The sequence below is a fragment of the Oryx dammah genome, unplaced genomic scaffold (assembly GCF_014754425.2).
Source record: "Oryx dammah isolate SB20612 unplaced genomic scaffold, SCBI_Odam_1.1 HiC_scaffold_23, whole genome shotgun sequence".
Taxonomy (NCBI): domain Eukaryota; kingdom Metazoa; phylum Chordata; class Mammalia; order Artiodactyla; family Bovidae; genus Oryx; species Oryx dammah.
The window spans coordinates 82,496,138-82,515,230 of record NW_024070207.1 but is presented as its reverse complement, the minus strand read 5'-3'; the positions used below and the strand labels follow the sequence as shown (position 1 = coordinate 82,515,230).

The 19,093-nt window shown below is 41.3% G+C and overlaps 1 protein-coding gene across 7 annotated transcripts in view; it reads left to right on the top strand.

Moving 5' to 3' along the window:
* HUWE1 (HECT, UBA and WWE domain containing E3 ubiquitin protein ligase 1) overlaps positions 1 to 19,093 on the top strand; it is a 154,064-nt gene that overhangs the window by 115,401 nt on the left and 19,570 nt on the right. For 5 of the 7 annotated variants that reach the window (XM_040266003.1, XM_040266004.1, XM_040265999.1 and 2 more), the window contains 16 exons: positions 704 to 849; positions 1,259 to 1,325; positions 3,256 to 3,470; positions 6,570 to 6,781; positions 7,236 to 7,418; positions 9,938 to 10,110; positions 10,463 to 10,611; positions 11,366 to 11,441; positions 12,265 to 12,363; positions 12,953 to 13,086; positions 13,273 to 13,441; positions 14,740 to 14,968; positions 15,851 to 16,029; positions 16,303 to 16,392; positions 16,553 to 16,707; positions 17,809 to 17,854. In XM_040266003.1, the coding sequence (XP_040121937.1) occupies positions 704 to 849; positions 1,259 to 1,325; positions 3,256 to 3,470; positions 6,570 to 6,781; positions 7,236 to 7,418; positions 9,938 to 10,110; positions 10,463 to 10,611; positions 11,366 to 11,441; positions 12,265 to 12,363; positions 12,953 to 13,086; positions 13,273 to 13,441; positions 14,740 to 14,968; positions 15,851 to 16,029; positions 16,303 to 16,392; positions 16,553 to 16,707; positions 17,809 to 17,854 (2,322 nt within the window). The remainder of the gene's footprint in view (positions 1 to 703; positions 850 to 1,258; positions 1,326 to 3,255; positions 3,471 to 6,569; positions 6,782 to 7,235; positions 7,419 to 9,937; positions 10,111 to 10,462; positions 10,612 to 11,365; positions 11,442 to 12,264; positions 12,364 to 12,952; positions 13,087 to 13,272; positions 13,442 to 14,739; positions 14,969 to 15,850; positions 16,030 to 16,302; positions 16,393 to 16,552; positions 16,708 to 17,808; positions 17,855 to 19,093) is intronic. The other 2 variants (XM_040266002.1, XM_040266005.1) reach the window with 2 other exon arrangements.

The window sequence follows — 19,093 nt, the reverse complement described above, 5'->3', positions numbered from 1 at the left end:
AATACCAAGTCATCTCTGTTTTCATTCTCATAAACAAAACATCTTTGTTGCCCAATATTACAAGGTGTGGCTAGGCTTCCTGACCTTTGAGACCACCATCCCTATCTTTTGTCCTTAGTTAAGGTGCTGCTTTTAAGTACTGGGAAAGTGATAAATGAATTGCTTGGAACCCAAGGTTCTGTTCCAGTCAAATACTTCTGGATTTTATTCAGGACATACTTATTTGATAGGTCCCACAGAGTTGCCAAAAGTTAATGAATAGTGCATTTAGCAAGTCAAGAAAACCTGAGTCTTTACTTCAGTGCTTTTCATTATACAGCAGTCTGATCTTTATAAAGCTTCTTGCTTTTCCCACAATTGGAAAACCTTTACCCACCTCCTGAACTCTCCTCCCCCCTAAAAAAGAATAATCTAGCTATTTATAGTATCCGTTTATTGACTTCCCACTGTACTAGGCAAAGTGTCAGGTATGTTCATTTAAGCTTAGTAGTGACAGCTAAGGACAGTGAGGAGACTAAATTGCCTGTGATCACAAAACTATTGATAGAATGAGGCTTTCAATCATGCTCTCTCTACATTTCTCGATCATAGCCTAGCAGTATTACTATGTAGACAGTTGTAGCAACTTGGAGGAAAATTGACCAAACTACCAGATGGGCATTAACATTGCATAGTCTAAAAAGTTTTGTTTTTGTCTTTCTAGCAGACAAATCTGATCCTAAACCAGGGGGTATGACTCAAGAGGTTGGCCAGCTCCTGCAAGACATGGGTGATGACGTATACCAGCAGTACCGGTCACTTACCCGTCAGAGCAGTGACTTTGATACACAGTCAGGATTTTCCATTAATGTAAGTCAGTTCCAACCTTCAATTTTCCTTCTCTTTTTGGTACCTATTATGGGATAAAGGGTTATGCCAAGAATATTTCAAAGCTGTTAATTTTGATGTATCTATAAATTATCCATTTCCTAAAAATGAAGATTGGGTTGTCCCTGGGATTTTCTTTTTTCTCCTTGGATTAAAAATGTTTCTTTAATTCATTTTTCATTCTCATCTTCCTCTGTTCTCTTTTCTGCCAATCTTCTAGTGGCTGTTTATAATGATACCTTCCCACAGGTTATAGTATATAGATGGGAAAGGTGGTTAAAAGATAGAGAGTCAATAACATTTACAACCAGTACCCTGAAAAGGAGTCCTGCCACTTGGGAACAATTGTCTTTGAAATTAATAATGGCTCAGAAGTTTTCTTCTTCCATAGAGTCAGGTCTTTGCTGCAGATGGTTCCTCCACTGAGACTTCCACATCTGGGGCATCCCAAGGAGAAGGTAATGGGTTCACTTTTCTCTTTTGTTCTTATTCCTTGAGAGGACAACTTGAAGAAACTGGGTGTCCTGGACAGGCAGTAGAGGAATACAGGCATAATTGTCATGTTTACTTGCCTAAGTGAACTTTCTCAGGGGTGAGCTCAGCATTCTGTAAACAAAAGGTCCATCCCAGTTATCTGAGACCAGATTAAATCTTTATACTCTTCAGGAATGCAGGAATACATGCAGATCTCCTTAGAGCCAGCAGCTCAGGACTGTAGGCCTCATTTCTTGCCACTGCTACCAGCTCCAGAAATTACAGTGCTTTCTATAGGGTCTTTAGAAGACTGCCATTTGAATACCCCAGTGAGAGCTGGTGCAGCACAACAGTGTTATTAAGGAGCATCCATTAATGACCAGAGCCAGGTAAATCAAAGACCCTGGGCCCAAAGGGCTCAGGCCAGCTTTCTGTATCAATGTTTCATCCATGCCTGTTTTCTTATTGAGCTCTATTCCATTTTTTAGTATGGCATCTGGCTCTGTACCCACCCCTCATTATATGCTAAAATTAATGGAACTGACCATAAAAAAGAATGAAATTTTGCTATTTGCAGCAACATGGATGGAATTGGAGGGCCTTATGCTTAGTTAAATAAGATAAATACAAATATTGTATGACATCACTTTTACATGGAATCTAAAAAATAAAACCAGTGAATATAACAAAAGAAGCATACTAACATACAGAGAGCAGGCTAGTGATTACCAGTGGGGAGAATTAGTCGGGGGCAGTATAGGGGTAGGGGATTAAGAAATTCAAACTATTGGGTATAAACTAAACTATGAGGATATATTAGGGAATATAGCCAATATTTTATAATAACTATAAATGAAGTATAGCCATTAAAAATTGTGAATCACTGTATTATACACCTGTAACTGATATAATTTTGTGCTGCACTGCAATTCAAAAGGAAATAAAATGAATAAATAAAGCCAATAGAATTGTAACTTAACTAACCCAGTAGTGGTTGCTATGGTAACATCCTTTAGTTCTCTTCTTGAAACCTCTGCATATATTTCTTTTGGTAGCTTCCACTAAGACTTATAGAACCTTGGTGCCAGTGACACTCTCCTAGCTATAACATTTGCATGGTGGATTCTTGCTTTCTAGCAGTTTCAACAGAGTCCATTGGTTACTTGCCAAGAATTAGAGAAATGTCCTGTGGATGAGACAGTTCAAGAGCTGCTGCTTCTTGACAGGAAAGAGCTTTGAAATCTAAGTTAAGATGTCCTTAATACCAGACTAGTCCATGGAGATAAGTTTAAAAGGCTAATAATAAAATATTGGTTAGTTCATTTTGTTGGACTTACTGCTTGTATGTAGTATATAGTATGGATGATGGTACTATCATTCAAGGGAAACATCATTGCCCACTGTGTGACAGACTGTGTTTTTGTTTAGTCACTCAGTCATGTCTGGCTCTCTTTGCAACCCCATGCATTATCTCCCACCAGGCTTCTCTTCCCATGGGATTCTCCAGGCAAGAATACTAGAGTGGGTTGCCATTTCCTTCTCCAGGGGATCTTCCTGACCGGGGGATCAAACCCATACTTCCTGCATCAGCAGGTGGATTCTTTACCAATGATCCACCAGGGAATCTGTGTTGCACTATAGGAGACACCAAAATGAATCAGATTTGTTCCCTGCACTTAAAGAATTTTGTCTAGTGAGGATAACATGCGCTATTGTATTTCTGGAACATTATAAGAGGAGGGAAATGGCAGAAGATGTGTGAACATAACTGTATCCACAGATTACATCTGAAACCTGACCATCTTAGTTATCTGTCCTTCTACTGCAGTAGAAGTGATATCCTTTCCACTGAAGACTTGATTTTGCCAATATTCCTGTGTGGAATTGAACCAGTGTTTGGCTCTTTTTCAACAGTGTCAACTCCGGAGGAGTCTCGGGATGGGAAGAAAGATAAAGAAGGGGACCGGGCCTCTGAGGAAGGCAAGCAGAAAGGCAAGGGCAGCAAACCTTTAATGCCCACCTCCACTATTCTTCGGCTTCTGGCAGAGTTGGTGAGATCCTATGTTGGTATTGCTACCCTGATCGCCAACTACAGCTACACTGTGGGCCAGTCTGAGCTGATCAAAGAGGTAATATTTCTAATTTTTGCTTAATATTTTATACTTGCATCATTTGGATACCTGCTATGTGTTGGATACTTTGCTAGGAACCCATGCATGCTAGCCCAATGGTGAGAGGCAGAGGCCTCTTAAGAAATGTTAATGAGCTCGCCTTTTTTTCCATGATGTGGAGCCATGAGGCTCACTTGCCAAGGAATGAGCTGATTACAGTTTATTACTTTGTTTTGTAGAAAATCACTTGGTCTGCATTAGTAGAGACTACAAAAGGCAAGGTTGTAGTCAGACCAGTCAGGACTGCTAATATAGTCGTCTAGGGTAATATAGGATATTGATGAAGTTAGAGGGGGAAATGAATGAGTTGAAGAGAGATTGTAACAGTAGAAATGGATGAGATTGGATTTGGAGGGTAAAGGTGAAATCAAGAACTCAAGAGATGTTTCTTGTTTTATGTTTTTTTATCTTTCATTAGAAGAGGAAATGGTTCAAAGAGAAAATGTGGAATATGAGAGGTATCTGTGGGTCACCTACGTAAAGGTATCTAGGAGACAGGAGAATAAATGAAATACACAATATTGGTGTTTATCTTCCAGATGTATTCACACCTGAGCAAAGACACCTGATGTGGTAACAGTATTGGTAATAAATAGAATATAAAAGCCTAAATGTTCATCAGTAGAGCATGGGAAAGAATGAAGTCATATTTTATATGTCCTGATACAGAATTATCTTCAGGTTGTATTTTTCAAGTGAAAGGGAACTTTAAGACACCATATCATGTTCCCATATATGTAAGAGGGGTGCCCAAGGAGGGTTTTTTTTTGGCAGTCAGATAGTTATTTTATGGTTAGTAAGCAGTAAAGGGTGTGAGTAGAACAAAGGCAGTCATGTTGCAGACAAAGAATCTGAAAGTAGCTGCCATTTTTAAGCTATTTTTATCTTAATCTAAGCTTTAAAATACATACAAAAATACACAACTCCTAAGTGATTCACCAATTAATTTTTCTTGGATGACTACCACTCAAATAAAACATTACAAACCCCGCAAAAGCTACCCCATGCACATCTTTGCACATCTCCCCTTCTACTTTGAACTTCCATAAACTCACCATTAGGACTTCCCTGGTGGCTCAGATGGTAAAGCGTCTGCCTACAATGCAGGAGACCCAGGTTCAATCCCTGGATCGGGAAGATTATTTTACATTCATAGATTGACTTTGTACTTTATATAAGTGGAATCTTATAGTATGTCCTGCTATATCTGGCTTCTGTTGCTTAACATGTTTGCAAGATTCATCTTTATGTGTAGTTGTAGTTTATTTTCATTGCTGTATAGAATTTCATTATATGAATGTAATACAATCTTCTTATCCATTTTAGCACTTATAGACATTTGGCTAGTTTTCCTTTTAGAAGTATTAAAAAGTACTACTGCTATAATCACTCTTATACAGGTCTTGGTGAACGTAAATTCATTGATTTTTGTGTGTGTGCTACATATATAAATTCATACATAAATTCATATATTTTCTGTTGGATGGTATATGCATAGGAGTGGAATTGCTGGTGGTCTGTTAAGCTTTAGCAACTAGTGTCAAGTTTTCCAGAGCAATCATGTCAATCTATATAATCACCAGCACAGCCTATAGGTGTTTGGATTATTTCACCTCCTTGCCAGTACTTGATATTCCTGTTTTTCATTTTAACTATTCTAATAGGTTCATACTGGTATTGTATTGTGGTTAAAATTTCCTGTCTTTCTTGGCTATATTCTCTTTTGTGAAGTGTCCAAGTCTTATTCTTACTTCTTCTGAATTCTTTATATATTCTGGATATAAGTCTTTTATGGAGTGTGTGTATTAAATATACATTAGACATCTATTTCAAAGCTTATGCCAGTTCTAGTTATAATAATAGCATACTTGTGGAATAGGACATTTAATTGCAAATTTGTGCAACTTAATATGTGTCAAGTGACCTACTTCCGGCTGGATATTCATAGGTGCTTTATAGATACTATTGATAATCCTCACCTCAGCACTGCAAGGTTGTTAGCATTGCTGTCCTTAAGAGAGAAAAAAGAAGGCTCAGAGGGGTCAATAACTGGCTCAAGATCACACTGCAGAGTAGCATGACTAGGATTAGAGCCCAGATCTCTGGTTTCAAATCCATATTCTTTCTACTCAGTCATGAATACATGATTCCACTCAGGAATTGTCACCCAAATTGCAAGGCTTTTATTCCAGTTTTTACTGATAATGTTATACTTTTATTCACAATATTGTTTTAACTTTGTGTTTTATTCACTACTGGGAATTTTTATCTCTAGTAATTCTGTCTTAACCAGGGTCACCCTATCTTAATTTCACAGTGCCTAGAATTCTTCAATGCATTTTTTAAATTGAGGTAAAATACACATAAAACTAAGCATTTTAAAGTATACAGTTTCGGGATTTAGTGCATTCAGTGTTGTGCAACCATCATTTGTATCTAGTTCCAAAATTGCCAGTATGTTTTGATCCAAAATCTACTTGAATGACAACAGAGCTAAGTTTCTAAGATACAGAATTAACAAGTCAGAAATCATTTTTAGAGGTTGGGGAGTCTGACTTAATTTTCTCCCCTATTATTGGGCCTTTTTTGCTATTTTAGGTAACCCTGCATTAAATATTTCTGCATATCCATATCTGTGACTGTGCTGTGTGTTTCTCATCCCCTGTCAATTTTTAGCTCAGGGTCCTGGGCACATTGTAGGTTTCAGTACTACTACAATTTATTAGAAACTGTGGAGTAATTGTAGCATTGAATTAGGAATCAAGGCTTGAATCATCACTACTGACTTAAGTTCTTTGTGCAAGCCATGTTTCTTTGGGCCTCAGATTGATGAAGATATGTAAACTTCTGAGAAATGAATGGAATTTGGAAGCATAAAACCTATATTTGTTACTCGCTTAGCTTGCACCTTTAAGGCTTGTTTTTTTCATCTATAAAGTGGGCCTGATAATCATTAACTGAGTGAGGATCAGTTCTGTGTGCATGTATCTTGTTGATGTGCAAACAGTATGGCATAATTATGCTTATGAATAAATGTCATGATTAATGACTTTTCAGGACTGCAGTGTGCTAGCTTTTGTCTTGGACCACCTCCTCCCGCATACCCAGAATGCAGAAGACAAGGACACACCTGCGCTGGCCCGCCTGTTCCTCGCAAGCCTAGCTGCCTCAGGGAGTGGCACAGATGCCCAGGTGGCCCTTGTGAATGAAGTAAAAGCAGCCCTGGGAAGGGCACTGGCTATGGCTGAGAGTACAGAGAAACATGCCAGGTAAAATCCATGCCTGCCTTAGTGCTGATAACCAATAGCATCCCCTAACTCCATTGTTGGCCCATGGAATTCTTTGCATTTGAACAAGAGTTCTGGTCATACTGGCACTGTACATTCTGTGGTTCTCAGATAGTTCTAGTGCTGCAAAATACCCAAAGGACTAATGACACTTGGAGGAAGTTGGTAAATGACTTAGAGGGAAAAAAAGGGATGTTTCCTTCTATTACTAGGGTCTTCAAGGAAAAAGTGGAGGAGGTTATTCAACTTTACTTTTTAAAATTATGTTTGAAGAAAATGAAGAATGCCTCCACCCAGGGAGTGAGTTCTTACCTGGTTAGATGTTACTTCCAGATGGAAACACAAAGGGAAGAGGGTTATCTGAGGCAAGTTAGTGAAGACTTGGCCTAAGAATGGGCTGTGTTCACATGAAAGAGATGTCAAACTTCTCTCCCAGACTTCAGGCAGTGATGTGTATCATCAGTACTATCATGGAGTCCTGCCCCTCCACCTCCAGCTTCTACAGCAGTGCAACAGCCAAGACCCAACACAACGGCATGAACAACATCATTCGACTCTTCCTGAAGAAGGGACTGGTTAATGACCTGGCCAGAGTGCCTCACAGCTTGGACCTGTCCAGGTAAAATTATTCCTGAGCTCCAGCCCCAGACTTTTGCTCTCTCTTTAATCATGCTGCATACTGCCCCATTTGCCTAGTGTTTTATGTATCCTTGTTAGATAAGTAGTTAGCCAGTATGATAGGGAAAGTTTGGGTGTAGGTGGAAACCTGAGTTCTTGGTATTGTTGCTTTTAATTTTAAGCAAGGCACTTTCCTGGGGCGGGGGCGGGGGCCTTCATTCTCTTATCTGCTGCAAACTCAAGAGTTGGACTGGATCAATAATGTTTTTTCCAAGGTGTTCCCCCTCTTAATTATTAATTATGGACCTTGTATTACATCTGGTTATGTCCTGAGCCTCTGTTATACTAACACAGTTCCTTAATTTTTTAAAAATTTTCATTTTATTGCTGTTGTTCATGAACTAATTTGTTGAAGTGACCTGACTGGCAGAATATTTTTCCTAGGTTTGATTCGCTTGGTTATATGCATTATTGTTTAACTTGTTCCCTTTATTCCTGTTTGCTATAAATTTGGAGGTAGAGACTTAGTGAAGCAATTTAAACACTATTGGCTGGGTTATATCATAGATGGTGTACATCTCATATTGTATCAGAGAGAGATACATCTCTTTGAACTGCCATTTAGTCATGGTAAGATTGACCACTAGGGTAGAGTGATAATCATCATTGTACTATTATATTTTTCTCCTTCTTAGTAGAAAAGAAACTGTGTTGTTACTTTGGCACTGTACATGTTCCTAGTGAATGGTCTTAACACCAGTTGATAATCATTGCCTGCATCTTTTAATTTCTTAGAGGGTTATCAGTGACACCTTTCTAATTTCCATCATTCCTTCTGTTATTAGCTGCTATCTTTCTGTGATTATAGCTCCAGTTCAAGAGGGAAAGTTGGTTACCCTAAAATACAGTTCCTACTAAAAAGAAAAGATTAAAAACTTGTTTTTTTCCCTTCAGTCACCAATCTTGAGAGTAAGTCAAAATGGAGTAACCAAAAATGGGTTAAACTCCACCTCAAATACAAACTCTGGCTTTCTGTTTTCTAAGTAGTAGTATGGGCTCATGAATTTTCCTTGATTTTTTAAAAATCTGATTGAATTATTTAGATCACTATAGTTATCCTTTGCATGCTCATCCTTCATGCTCTTTTTAATTACATCTTTGAGCTTGTGGGACCTCTTCAAGCTGGCTTCTCTGTCCTTTTGATAAAACCTCATCAACTTTTTTAAATATTTAAAACTATGAACTCAAAGTAGTATAATGAGCACTGTATGCCTTACCTAGATTAACCAGTGGTTAGCATTCTGAACTGTCTGCTTTATTCCTCCCTCCCCTCCTCTTCATGAGCTAAATTGTTCAAAGTTTTTTATAAACATGACACTTAACCTCTGAACACTTGAGCATGTGTCTCCTAAGAACAAAAATTCCCTTACATAGCTAAAATACCATCATTACCTCTAAGAAATTTACCATTAATATAATGATACTATATACTTCATACTAATATATACCCAATTATTTCAAGAATGTCTTTCTCTTTATAGCCTGGGGGAGAGTGTGTTGATCGAGGATCCAGTGAGCATCACTCATTGCATTTGATTGTCATGTATCTCTTATTTTGTGTGACATTTGACTGTTTTTAAGAGTCCAGAATGTCAGATGTCTTATAGAACATCCCATAATCTAGATTTGCCTAATTGTTTCTTCATGGTTAGATTCAGGGTAAACTTTTTTGGCAAGAATACTACATGGGTGGTGTTTGCATTTCTCAGTGCTTCACATCAGGAGATGCACAATGCCAATTTGTCCCATTATTGAGTGATGCTAAGCTTGATCACATAGTTAATGGTTAGAATTCCCCTTTGTATTAATAAGGCTTCCTTGGTGGCTCAGATGGTAAAGAATCTGCCTGCTCAATCCCTGGGTCAGGAAGATCCCCTAGAAAAGGGAATGGCTATCCATTCCTGTTCTTGTCTGGAGAATTCCATAGACCGAGTTTGTCTGGAGAATTCCATAGACCGAGAAGCCTAGTGGGCTATATATAGTCCATGGGGTCTCAAAGAGTCGGACACAACTGAGCAACTAACATACTTTGTATTAACAGGTCATCTGTGAGGTGATGGCTTTGAGTTCATGTGAATATCCTGTGCCCTGAAGATTTTTTTAACTCAGTAGTTTTAGCATTCATTAGTGATCTTTGCCTAGATCACTTAACATTGTTGGTTGCAAAGTGACAGTTTCCTGATTTTCTTGTTCCTGTTTATTAGCTAGCATTCTTATAGTGTATAATCCATTACCATCTCTATTTTTGTTAGATGCTCGGATTTGGCCTGTGGTAATGACCCCATTAATTTTTTAAAGCCTACTTGATTTTGAAGGCCATTTGGCACAACAAGTTGTCTCAGGCTAACCTTGTACCTTCCATGCTCCATTCCTGGAATCAGTTGTTACTCTGATGAGCCTCCATTCCTTTTAGTGTGGATTTCTGTGCTCAGTTCATCTCTGTGTCTTCCTTTATCTCAGTCCCAACATGGCCAACACAGTCAATGCTGCTCTGAAGCCTTTGGAAACACTTTCCCGGATTGTGAACCAGCCCAGTAGCCTTTTTGGCAGTAAGAGTGCTTCTAGCAAGAGCAAGTCTGAGCAGGATGCCCAAGGAGCTGCTCAGGACTCTAATAGCAATCAACAGGACCCAGGTAGGGAATCAGAGCCAATGAACTGGAGAGCTGTCTGGGTGGTCATAGTTATTTTATGGGCATGACATCACAGCTGTTCTGGCTTGGTATTGTTTCCCTGGGAACTTGCTGGCCTTCCACAGATCTGTCATAGTAGTGTGGGAATCTGTCCCACAAAGAATTCCTTAAATTTGCAGCCTTGTTTGGCTATCCTCACACGTAGCCTTGTCTTTTCCTTTGTCACCCATTCATTTATTCTCTGAGAACTCGTAAATTTGCCCAGGGAAGGGACTTTATTGTTTTCATGCTTTCCTCATGGTGCCCCGCACATAGGCACTCTTTGATTATTTTGCTGGTTGGTTGACTGTTTCAGGCGAGCCTGGGGAAACAGAAGTGCAGGAGGAGGATCATGATGTCACTCAGACAGAGGTGGCAGATGGGGATATCATGGATGGGGAGGCTGAAACCGACTCAGTGGTGATTGCTGGGCAGCCTGAGGTGCTCAGTTCACAAGAGATGCAGGTAGGGAGGCAGATCACCCAGCATATACCCCTATTGTGGTGCTGAACCAAACCCCCAACTGGTGTGGGTGGGTGAGTACTTTAGCTCCTTGCCATTAGCTGTCTGTTTTCCAGAGGAGCACAGATAATATGCTTCATAGATGCTCAGTAAATGTGTTTGAATCATATTAAATGAGGGGTGGATACAGGGCCAGGATGCCATATTATGAAATGGAATTGATCTCAGTAAGAAAACAGGCACAGATGAAATGTTGACACAGAAAGCTGGCCTGAGCCCTTTGGGCCCAGGGTCTTTGATTTACCTGGCTCTGGTCATTAATGGATGCTCCTTAATAACACTGTTGTGCCTATAGCACCAGCTCTCACTGGAGCATTCAAATGGCAGTCTTCTAAAGACCCTATAGAAAGCACTGTAATTTCTGGAGCTGGTAGCAGTGGCAAGAAATGAGGCCTACAGTCCTGAGCTGCTGGCTCTAAGGAGATCTGCATGTATTCCTGCATTCCTAAAGAGTATAAAGACTTAATCTGGTCTCAGATAACTGGGATGTACCCATTTGAAAGACAGTGTTGAGTGTGGATTGGCAGCACATGGTAGTTTCTGTGCTCTTAGCACCAAGTGTGTGGTGCTTATGTAACATTCTCTGTCACATATTATCCTAGAAATATATGCTCCCTTGCTGGCTTTTTTTAGGGTTTCAGCACTAGCACAATGATAGACTTGTGTGCATCCATATATATGTTCTATTTCTCTCCAGGTTGAGAATGAGCTGGAGGACCTGATAGATGAGTTGCTTGAGAGGGATGGCGGATCTGGGAACAGTACAATTATAGGTGAGAGCCCCAGAACTGAGTATAGCCTCTTCCTTTGCCTCAGTCTCTCTTGGGAGGACCCTTTTTCTCATCATCTGCTTGCTCAGCTCTGCCTAAGGGCTCATAGCCAGCCTAGATTGCTGCTTGTCTCGATGTTGATGGTCTTACAGATGAGAAATTCACAAGCCATCTACAGACCTGTGGCTGGTCTGAAGTGTTGCCTGTGTAGGGGAGGCGGAGGGGGTGGCCATCAGTATAGATAATACATCAGGCACATCAAGAGTGTTTATTCATGGAGGCTTAGAGGAGGCTATAGAGGCTGTAGGATGAGAAAGAGCTTTCCTTTCTTCAGTGAATCCAGAGGCTTTCTGCCTCTCAGTTTCAGTAGTGTAAAAAGAGTGAGCGTTCCCTAAGGATAGTCCTTTTTACAACTCAGGGAAAATGACAAAGGTACTCTACTGTCACCATGCTCCAATGGTATGTTACTTGTTTTCATTTTATTGATGAAGTAAATCAAATGATAAACTGAAGTAGACATGTATTCTTAAATTTGACAAGGCTTTTTCACACCCATTATCCTCTGTGGTTTCACAGTTAGTGGGATTGGCAGGGCAGATGTGATCATCCCATTTTACAGATGAGGAAACTGAGACTCAGATGGTAAAGTGACTGGCCAAGCTCACCTAGCTAGTCAACAGCAGTGAACCCAGGTCTTCTCCCTCATCCAAAAAGAAAAAAAGAAAGAATGGATATCTGCTGGGTGTACGTAGCTACATTAGGTGCACCCAATCTGGAAAGGGAAGTCCTCTGTTGTTCAGTGAAGGCTCTGCTCTGTAACCTTCAGTGAGCAGAAGTGGAGAGGATGAATCACAAGAGGACGTGCTGATGGATGAAGCTCCTTCCAACCTCAGCCAAGCTTCCACCTTGCAGGCCAACCGAGAAGGTGAGAGTGCTGAGGCCAGAAAGGCCTCCCTTCTTGCCCTGCACGTCTGACAGACACTACACTAGGGTTTTCCTGGAGGCAGCTGCCCACATGTGCAAAATAAGGAAGCATCTGTCTGCATGCGCTGACCTACACCATCCACTTTTATCCTCATCCAGTTTTTTGAGTAAGATGTTACTACTGCTTGCCCAAAAGTCTGTCACTTCTTACTTGGTTCACTTTCTTCTCACCCACCTGCTATCATCGCTCCAGATTCCCTTTTACCAATAGGATGCAGTCAGTAGCAAAGTAGGGCTGGAAAGGCAAGAGGGCACCAGTAGACTTGGCCAAGTCCTAGACCATGGCTCCTCAAGCACCACCCTATAGCCAGCCTCCACATTCAGCCACGTGGCTCAGCATATTGATGCACTGATTGGCACTCTTAGGAAATCGGGGCTGGCTCACTAAGTCTGTAAATCACCCTAGATCTGGTTCTTCCTCTCCTAGAGTCAAATATCCCATCACCTTCCCACTCAAATCTGCTGGCCTGCACAGTAGCCTGTTTTCTAGCTACTCAGTATAGTCCTCCAATGTGCTCCCTTTGTTTTAGATTCCATGAATATCCTGGACCCTGAGGATGAGGAGGAGCACACTCAGGAAGAGGACAGCAGTGGCAGTAACGAGGATGAGGATGATAGTCAGGATGAAGAGGAGGAGGAGGAGGAAGATGAGGAAGATGATCAGGTGAGGGGGGACTGTGTTTGGGTTGGTTCAGACAACCTCTTCCATGGGAACACAGAGCTGGAGAAAACCAACAGTCCGGGTTGCTAGCCTCAGCACCTCCCTCCCTCATGTGCAAATGTGGCCATGACACCAGACTTCAGAAATCCTTACCTCCAGCAATTCTCCATCTCCTATTTTCCCCTTAAGGAGGATGATGAAGGTGAAGAGGGAGATGAAGACGATGACGACGATGGCTCTGAAATGGAATTGGATGAGGATTACCCTGATATGAACGCTTCTCCCTTGGTCCGATTTGAGCGCTTTGACCGGGAGGATGATCTCATCATTGAGTTTGACAACATGTTCTCCAGTGCTAGTAAGATACAGGGGCTCAGCTGGGTTTTATCTCTTGATTCTTATACCCTGAACCAGAGCAGCTCTCAATCTGATACAGAAAGCACTTCTTTTCTTAGCTGATTTCCTGGGGCAAGGGATATCTGAATCCATCTTTCTCAATAAGTATATGCCTAGAAGAAGAAATCATGAGAGGCTGCTTTTGTTCTCGCCACCTCAGTAAATAGGCAGCCAGTTTAGAGCCTGAACAACTCGATGATTTGCTTGAATTAACAAAAAAAAGAGACCAAGGCTGACTGCATCAGGCACTCATGTGCACACTACAGTGATAGGGCAATAACTAATCCTTATGTCTGTAACACTGGATTCTTGAGAGTTTGGATGGACACCTTTGAGCTTGGCATTGGGGAGTAGATTTTGAACATATTCACTCTGTTCATCAAGGACGCATCTTTTCAGAGGAGAGAGTGAATCTCTTCCCTCCCTCCTCCCCCATCAATATCAAAGTTCCCTTTTAGCATCAAGTTCTTAAACTGTCTTGAGAAAGCAGGTCTTTACTCCCAAATCACAAGCACAGTATAGCAGAAAACACTGAACTGTTCTGGTCTGTTGTCTTGGCCAAGTAGTCTCTTACCTCTTTGAGCCTCAGTTTGTCACCTGTAAATGAAAAATGTGGAAAAAATGGGGTGGATTACATAATTTTCAAGATCCTTTCTATTCTGTGGTTTTCTTTGCATTTTTGTGATTTCCATCAGTCTTTCTTATAAGTTGAGCCTCTGTCCATTCAGCAAATGGAACAAATATTTGAGGAGTGCCTACTGTGTTCTAGGTACTAGGGATATAGCAATAAAAAAGAAAAGATTTTTTTTCCCTCATAGAAGCTTATGGTCTATTAAGAATTATGAGTAAGCAGGCATTACATTCTAGTATGGTAAGAAAGTACAGAGTAAAGGCCCATCTGTAGAATCAGAAGTAATTTCTAGGCCAAGAACAACAAAACAGGTGAAAAGTGGGGAGAGGTGTTGTCAAGGCGGAGAGAACAGCATGTTTCTGAGGTTCCAACAAGCATCACTGTGGTTTAGTGTCAAGAATGAATTGGGATAAGGTACTACTTAGGAGACTGTTGCAGTATCTAGGTGAGAGATGGCAGCATAAGCCATGGTAGTATCAGTGATCCTAGAAGAGGTGTGGGAATGAGGGAGAAAGGACAAAGCTCAGGTTTCCGTGTGAGGAAGTAAGGCCCAGGAGACATGGTTCTGCCTGAACAACCATGGAGAAATTTCTTTTTGGCACTGATCCCTTTGCATATTGTCCTTGCAGCAGACATCCCCCCATCCCCAGGAAATATCCCTACCACCCACCCACTGATGGTACGCCATGCAGATCACAGTTCCCTGACACTGGGCAGTGGCTCCTCTACAACACGTCTCACCCAGGGCATTGGGCGCAGTCAGAGGACCCTGAGACAGCTGACAGCCAACACAGGCCATACCATTCACGTTCACTACCCTGGGAATCGCCAGCCCAATCCTCCTCTTATACTCCAGAGGTGAGTTACAAGGAAGATTATTGGGCTCACTGAGCTTTAGCATTGTTTTGATCTGACAGGATAATGTTCTTGTGACAGACGCAAATAATGCATTTGCCCTGTTTCTTTGTGGATTATATGTGCAGCCTTTGGGGAAATACCAAATTGTATAACATGTTCTTTTGCTTAAGTGTCCTGTGCATAGATTCAGCAGTAATTAAGCATCTCATATGATAAGCTTAAGCTTATGCTATACTTAGCACTTAAGATACAGTCAGGAGAGGATCCCTGCCCTTAGGCTTAGTTTCTTGCACTAGGGAGAAACAATTTTTAGAGGTGAAAGGAAGAAGTATAGATGTCATAATGGTCAAGGTACAAACAGTAGTGGATGTACAAGAGAGATATTATACCCTAACCCATGCTGTGCCATACTGTGCGAAGTCGCTTCAGTCATGTCTGACTCTGTGCTCCCCTATGGACTGTAGCCCACCAGGCTCCTCTGTCCATGGGATTCTCCAGGCAAGAACACTGGAGTGGGTTGCCATGCCCTCTTCCATGGGATCTTCCTGACCCAGGGATGAACCCACATCTCTTAAGTCTCCTGCACTGGCAGACAGGTTCTTTACCACTAGCGCCACCTGGGGGAGCCCCTACCCTAATACAGTGCCTGATAACAGTGATGCTTACTCTGTTTCAGGAACTATGGAGTAATATGCAATTTCAGCCAAAAAAAAAGTTGGCAGACTGATTGAGTAGTTAGAAAAGTAAGACTTATATGCAATATGATCAGGTCCATAATAATGTTATACATTTCCTAGAGGATACAGAAAGGATCTCACAATAACAGGTTGCAGGGCCCCTATGGATATACAGTGACCATGGCACCCCACCATCACCCTACAGGTTGCTTGGTCCCTCTGCTGCTGCTGACATCCTTCAGCTGAGCAGCAGCCTTCCCCTACAAAGCCGAGGCCGAGCCCGCCTCCTAGTGGGCAACGATGACGTCCACATCATCGCCCGGTCTGATGATGAACTATTGGATGACTTTTTCCATGATCAGAGCACAGCTACCAGCCAAGCAGGCAAGTTTATGTGGTGAAAAAGAGGGTAACGTTTGTCTGGTTCTTTTTCCGTGCTGAGGAAAAGCAGAATAGTATCCACCCTGCTTGGAGAAACCCCATTCTACGGGAACCAGAACCACTCGGTGATTTAGCCAAAGACTAAATTTAGCCAAAGACCTGTGATGTGCCAAACCTTACAGTAGACATTGAGTCCTTATAGTCAAATGCTGCAATTTTTGGATCAGTTGATGCATGACAAGGCTAAGAGTCTCACTCTCCTTGGTTTCTCTACAGGGACTCTATCCAGTATCCCTACAGCCTTGACTCGCTGGACAGAGGAATGCAAAGTTCTTGATGCTGAGAGCATGCATGACTGTGTTTCAGGTGTGTAGCAGCTTGGTTATCAGGGCAGTATTGACTCTTCAAGGGCTGAGACAGTGCATGGAAAATTGTTTCCCTTGTTTTCTGTGACCACAAGCTCTGCCTTTGGGCTTTCTCCCTACCTCCCCTGAGCAACCTCTGATCTTTTGCTTCTTTGGTCCAGTTGTTAAAGTGCCCATTGTCAATCATCTGGAATTCCTGAGGGATGAGGAGCTGGAAGAAAGGAGGGAGAAAAGGAGGAAACAACTAGCTGAGGAAGAAACAAAGATAACCGACAAAGGCAAAGAAGATAAGGAGAACAGGGATCAGAGTGCACAGGTGATTCCCATGAGCTGGAAGGATTCATCTTTGGCTATGTCTGCTTCAACTTTCCTGCGGTTTCAGCGTACATGTGGCTGGCCCCAAGAGTCATTAAAGATTCTAAGATGGTCACGTTGAACCTGAGAAATGATCTGCTCCAAATTCACTGTACATGCATATGGCTTTTAGGGGAAAAACCAAAGCCAGAGCTCCTGACTTAGCAGTTACACTGTATAGTCTCTACTTTCAGTGACTTACAGTTAGACAAGAAGAATGAATGACCTTGACTAAGCCCATGCTTTTAATGTTTCAATTCCATTTCAGTGGATTGTCTTCCCAAGTGTCAGGGAAACTTTACTGATAGGATTCCATTCCAACATTTGAACAAGTTGGGCTTAGGCTTCAAATCAGAGAAAATGTTTTATCTTGAACCCCTTCACCACATGGCATTTTCTAGGGCTCAATATATGAAATCTCTAACATGATTTTGGTTTTACTGAAAATTTTGGAACCTTGAATAGTATAACTTTCAAATATATAAAGTAAATGCTGATAGAAATGCAAGAAAATTGAAAAAGTTGAGTGAAAGATTTTATTATACCTCATTCAACAGTCAGAATATCAGACTTAAAAGGATATTGAAATGTTCAATTATGGTAACAAACTTGATCTAACTGATACCTTTGTAGAGAACTTTGACCTTTTAATAAACAGTAGCATTGCTTCAAACATCTTAAAAAGTTTGGGAAATAAGCAAGTGTGGTGAATGATTGAAAAACCTGTAGTGTAAAATAAGCCCAGAGAAGGGAACTATAGATAGATGAAATTCTTGCTGGTCTCAACGATGTGTGTTCAGATCATGTCCTGTGCCCAAGCCCAGTTCCAACGTGGTTTTTATTATCCTTTCCTCTCATTGTTTAGTCAGCTCCCTGACAGTTTCCCCCTTATCCCCAAGCCATCTCAAACATCAGTTTATATTAGCGAAATTGGAGGTCTGTTAAAGTGCTTATCCTCCATCCAGGTCATATGTGTCATATGTGGGAGATGGTGACTATTAGAATTGACCTCTATCTCATATGCTTGCAAAGCCCCACATTGGTCTGTCCCTTTTCTTTGCAGTGTGCTGCATCTAAGACAAATGACTCCACTGAACAGAACCTCTCAGGTAACTTTCCTTCCCATTTTCCCTTCTTGCTAATTATTAGTTGATTCTTTTTCCTGACCCAAGAAGCTGGCCCAAGTAGACTGAAGATGAACACTGGTGCTCTGTGGGATGAGGTAGTAGATTGTATAGTTTTAGGGTCATACCCCATCTTGGAGATAACTATACAGTCTACTGTCTTTCCCACGGTGGTGCACTTCCCCTTCAACGTACTATGTTTACAAGCTCTCATTCTGATTACGCTGTACTGCATTCTGGCATGTGTAGTGAGACTATGTGTCCTGTCCCTTCTAGTGACCATTGTGGTATGGTGCTTCATGAGAACACCTGACAGTGGTTCCTAAATGCTAGTCCTCGGTGGAAGTTAACAGAATACGGGAGGTTTAATGACTTCTTCAGAAAGCTGAACTCGTTCAATTTAAAGAACTGTTATAGATTACAGAGATTATGTATTTCCTACTTCTTTGGTATCAGAATATTTTTATTAAATGATATTAATGGATTTTTTTTCTTACTTGGTTAAATTAAAAGTTGGTGACCCTGTGTTAGTCTCTTTATTTTTTCTTTTTATATAAATTTCATGGGTCTGTGGAATCTGAAAGTCTAGGAATGTTGCCTTGGGCAGTCTGCTTTGGGGGAGGGTAGCTCTGTGGGCTAAATGGTATTACTACTAAATACTTTTGATTCCTCCATCTAATGTGCCTAATGTAGCTATTTTGTGACTGTGATTCTAATAACTGGTCTATGTGGTATTATATGTCTCCCCTACCCCTATTTCCTCAGAACTTACTTCTGCTACCCTATACCTTCTGTCTCCTTCGGCACTTGAGTTGGGAAATGATTGTACTAAAGCCTACACAATATTTTTTAAAGCAGTGAAAGAGGGTAGGTGTCCTGGTGCCCTGAATCTGGCAGAAGGTCATTGAAAGGGTCTGTCATCAGGTAAAATGGCCCTTTGCCTGCTGCTATTGCTAGAGGACTCTGCTCATGCTGGGGTGAGGTAGTAAGTTGTATTGTTGTGGGGTAGGGATTTTAGGCCCCAATTAGAAGATAACTATACAACTTACTACTTTCCCTGGTGTGTAGCACATTCACATTTAGTCTTAACACTTGCTTCCATCAGAGTTGTAGATGCTGCTTGGATAATTACGACTGCAAGAAAAGGGAGGTGGAAGGGGACAGGTGATACGTAGTGTGAGGCAAATACTATAAAGTGACTTGAACTCTCCCCCTCCACCTGGG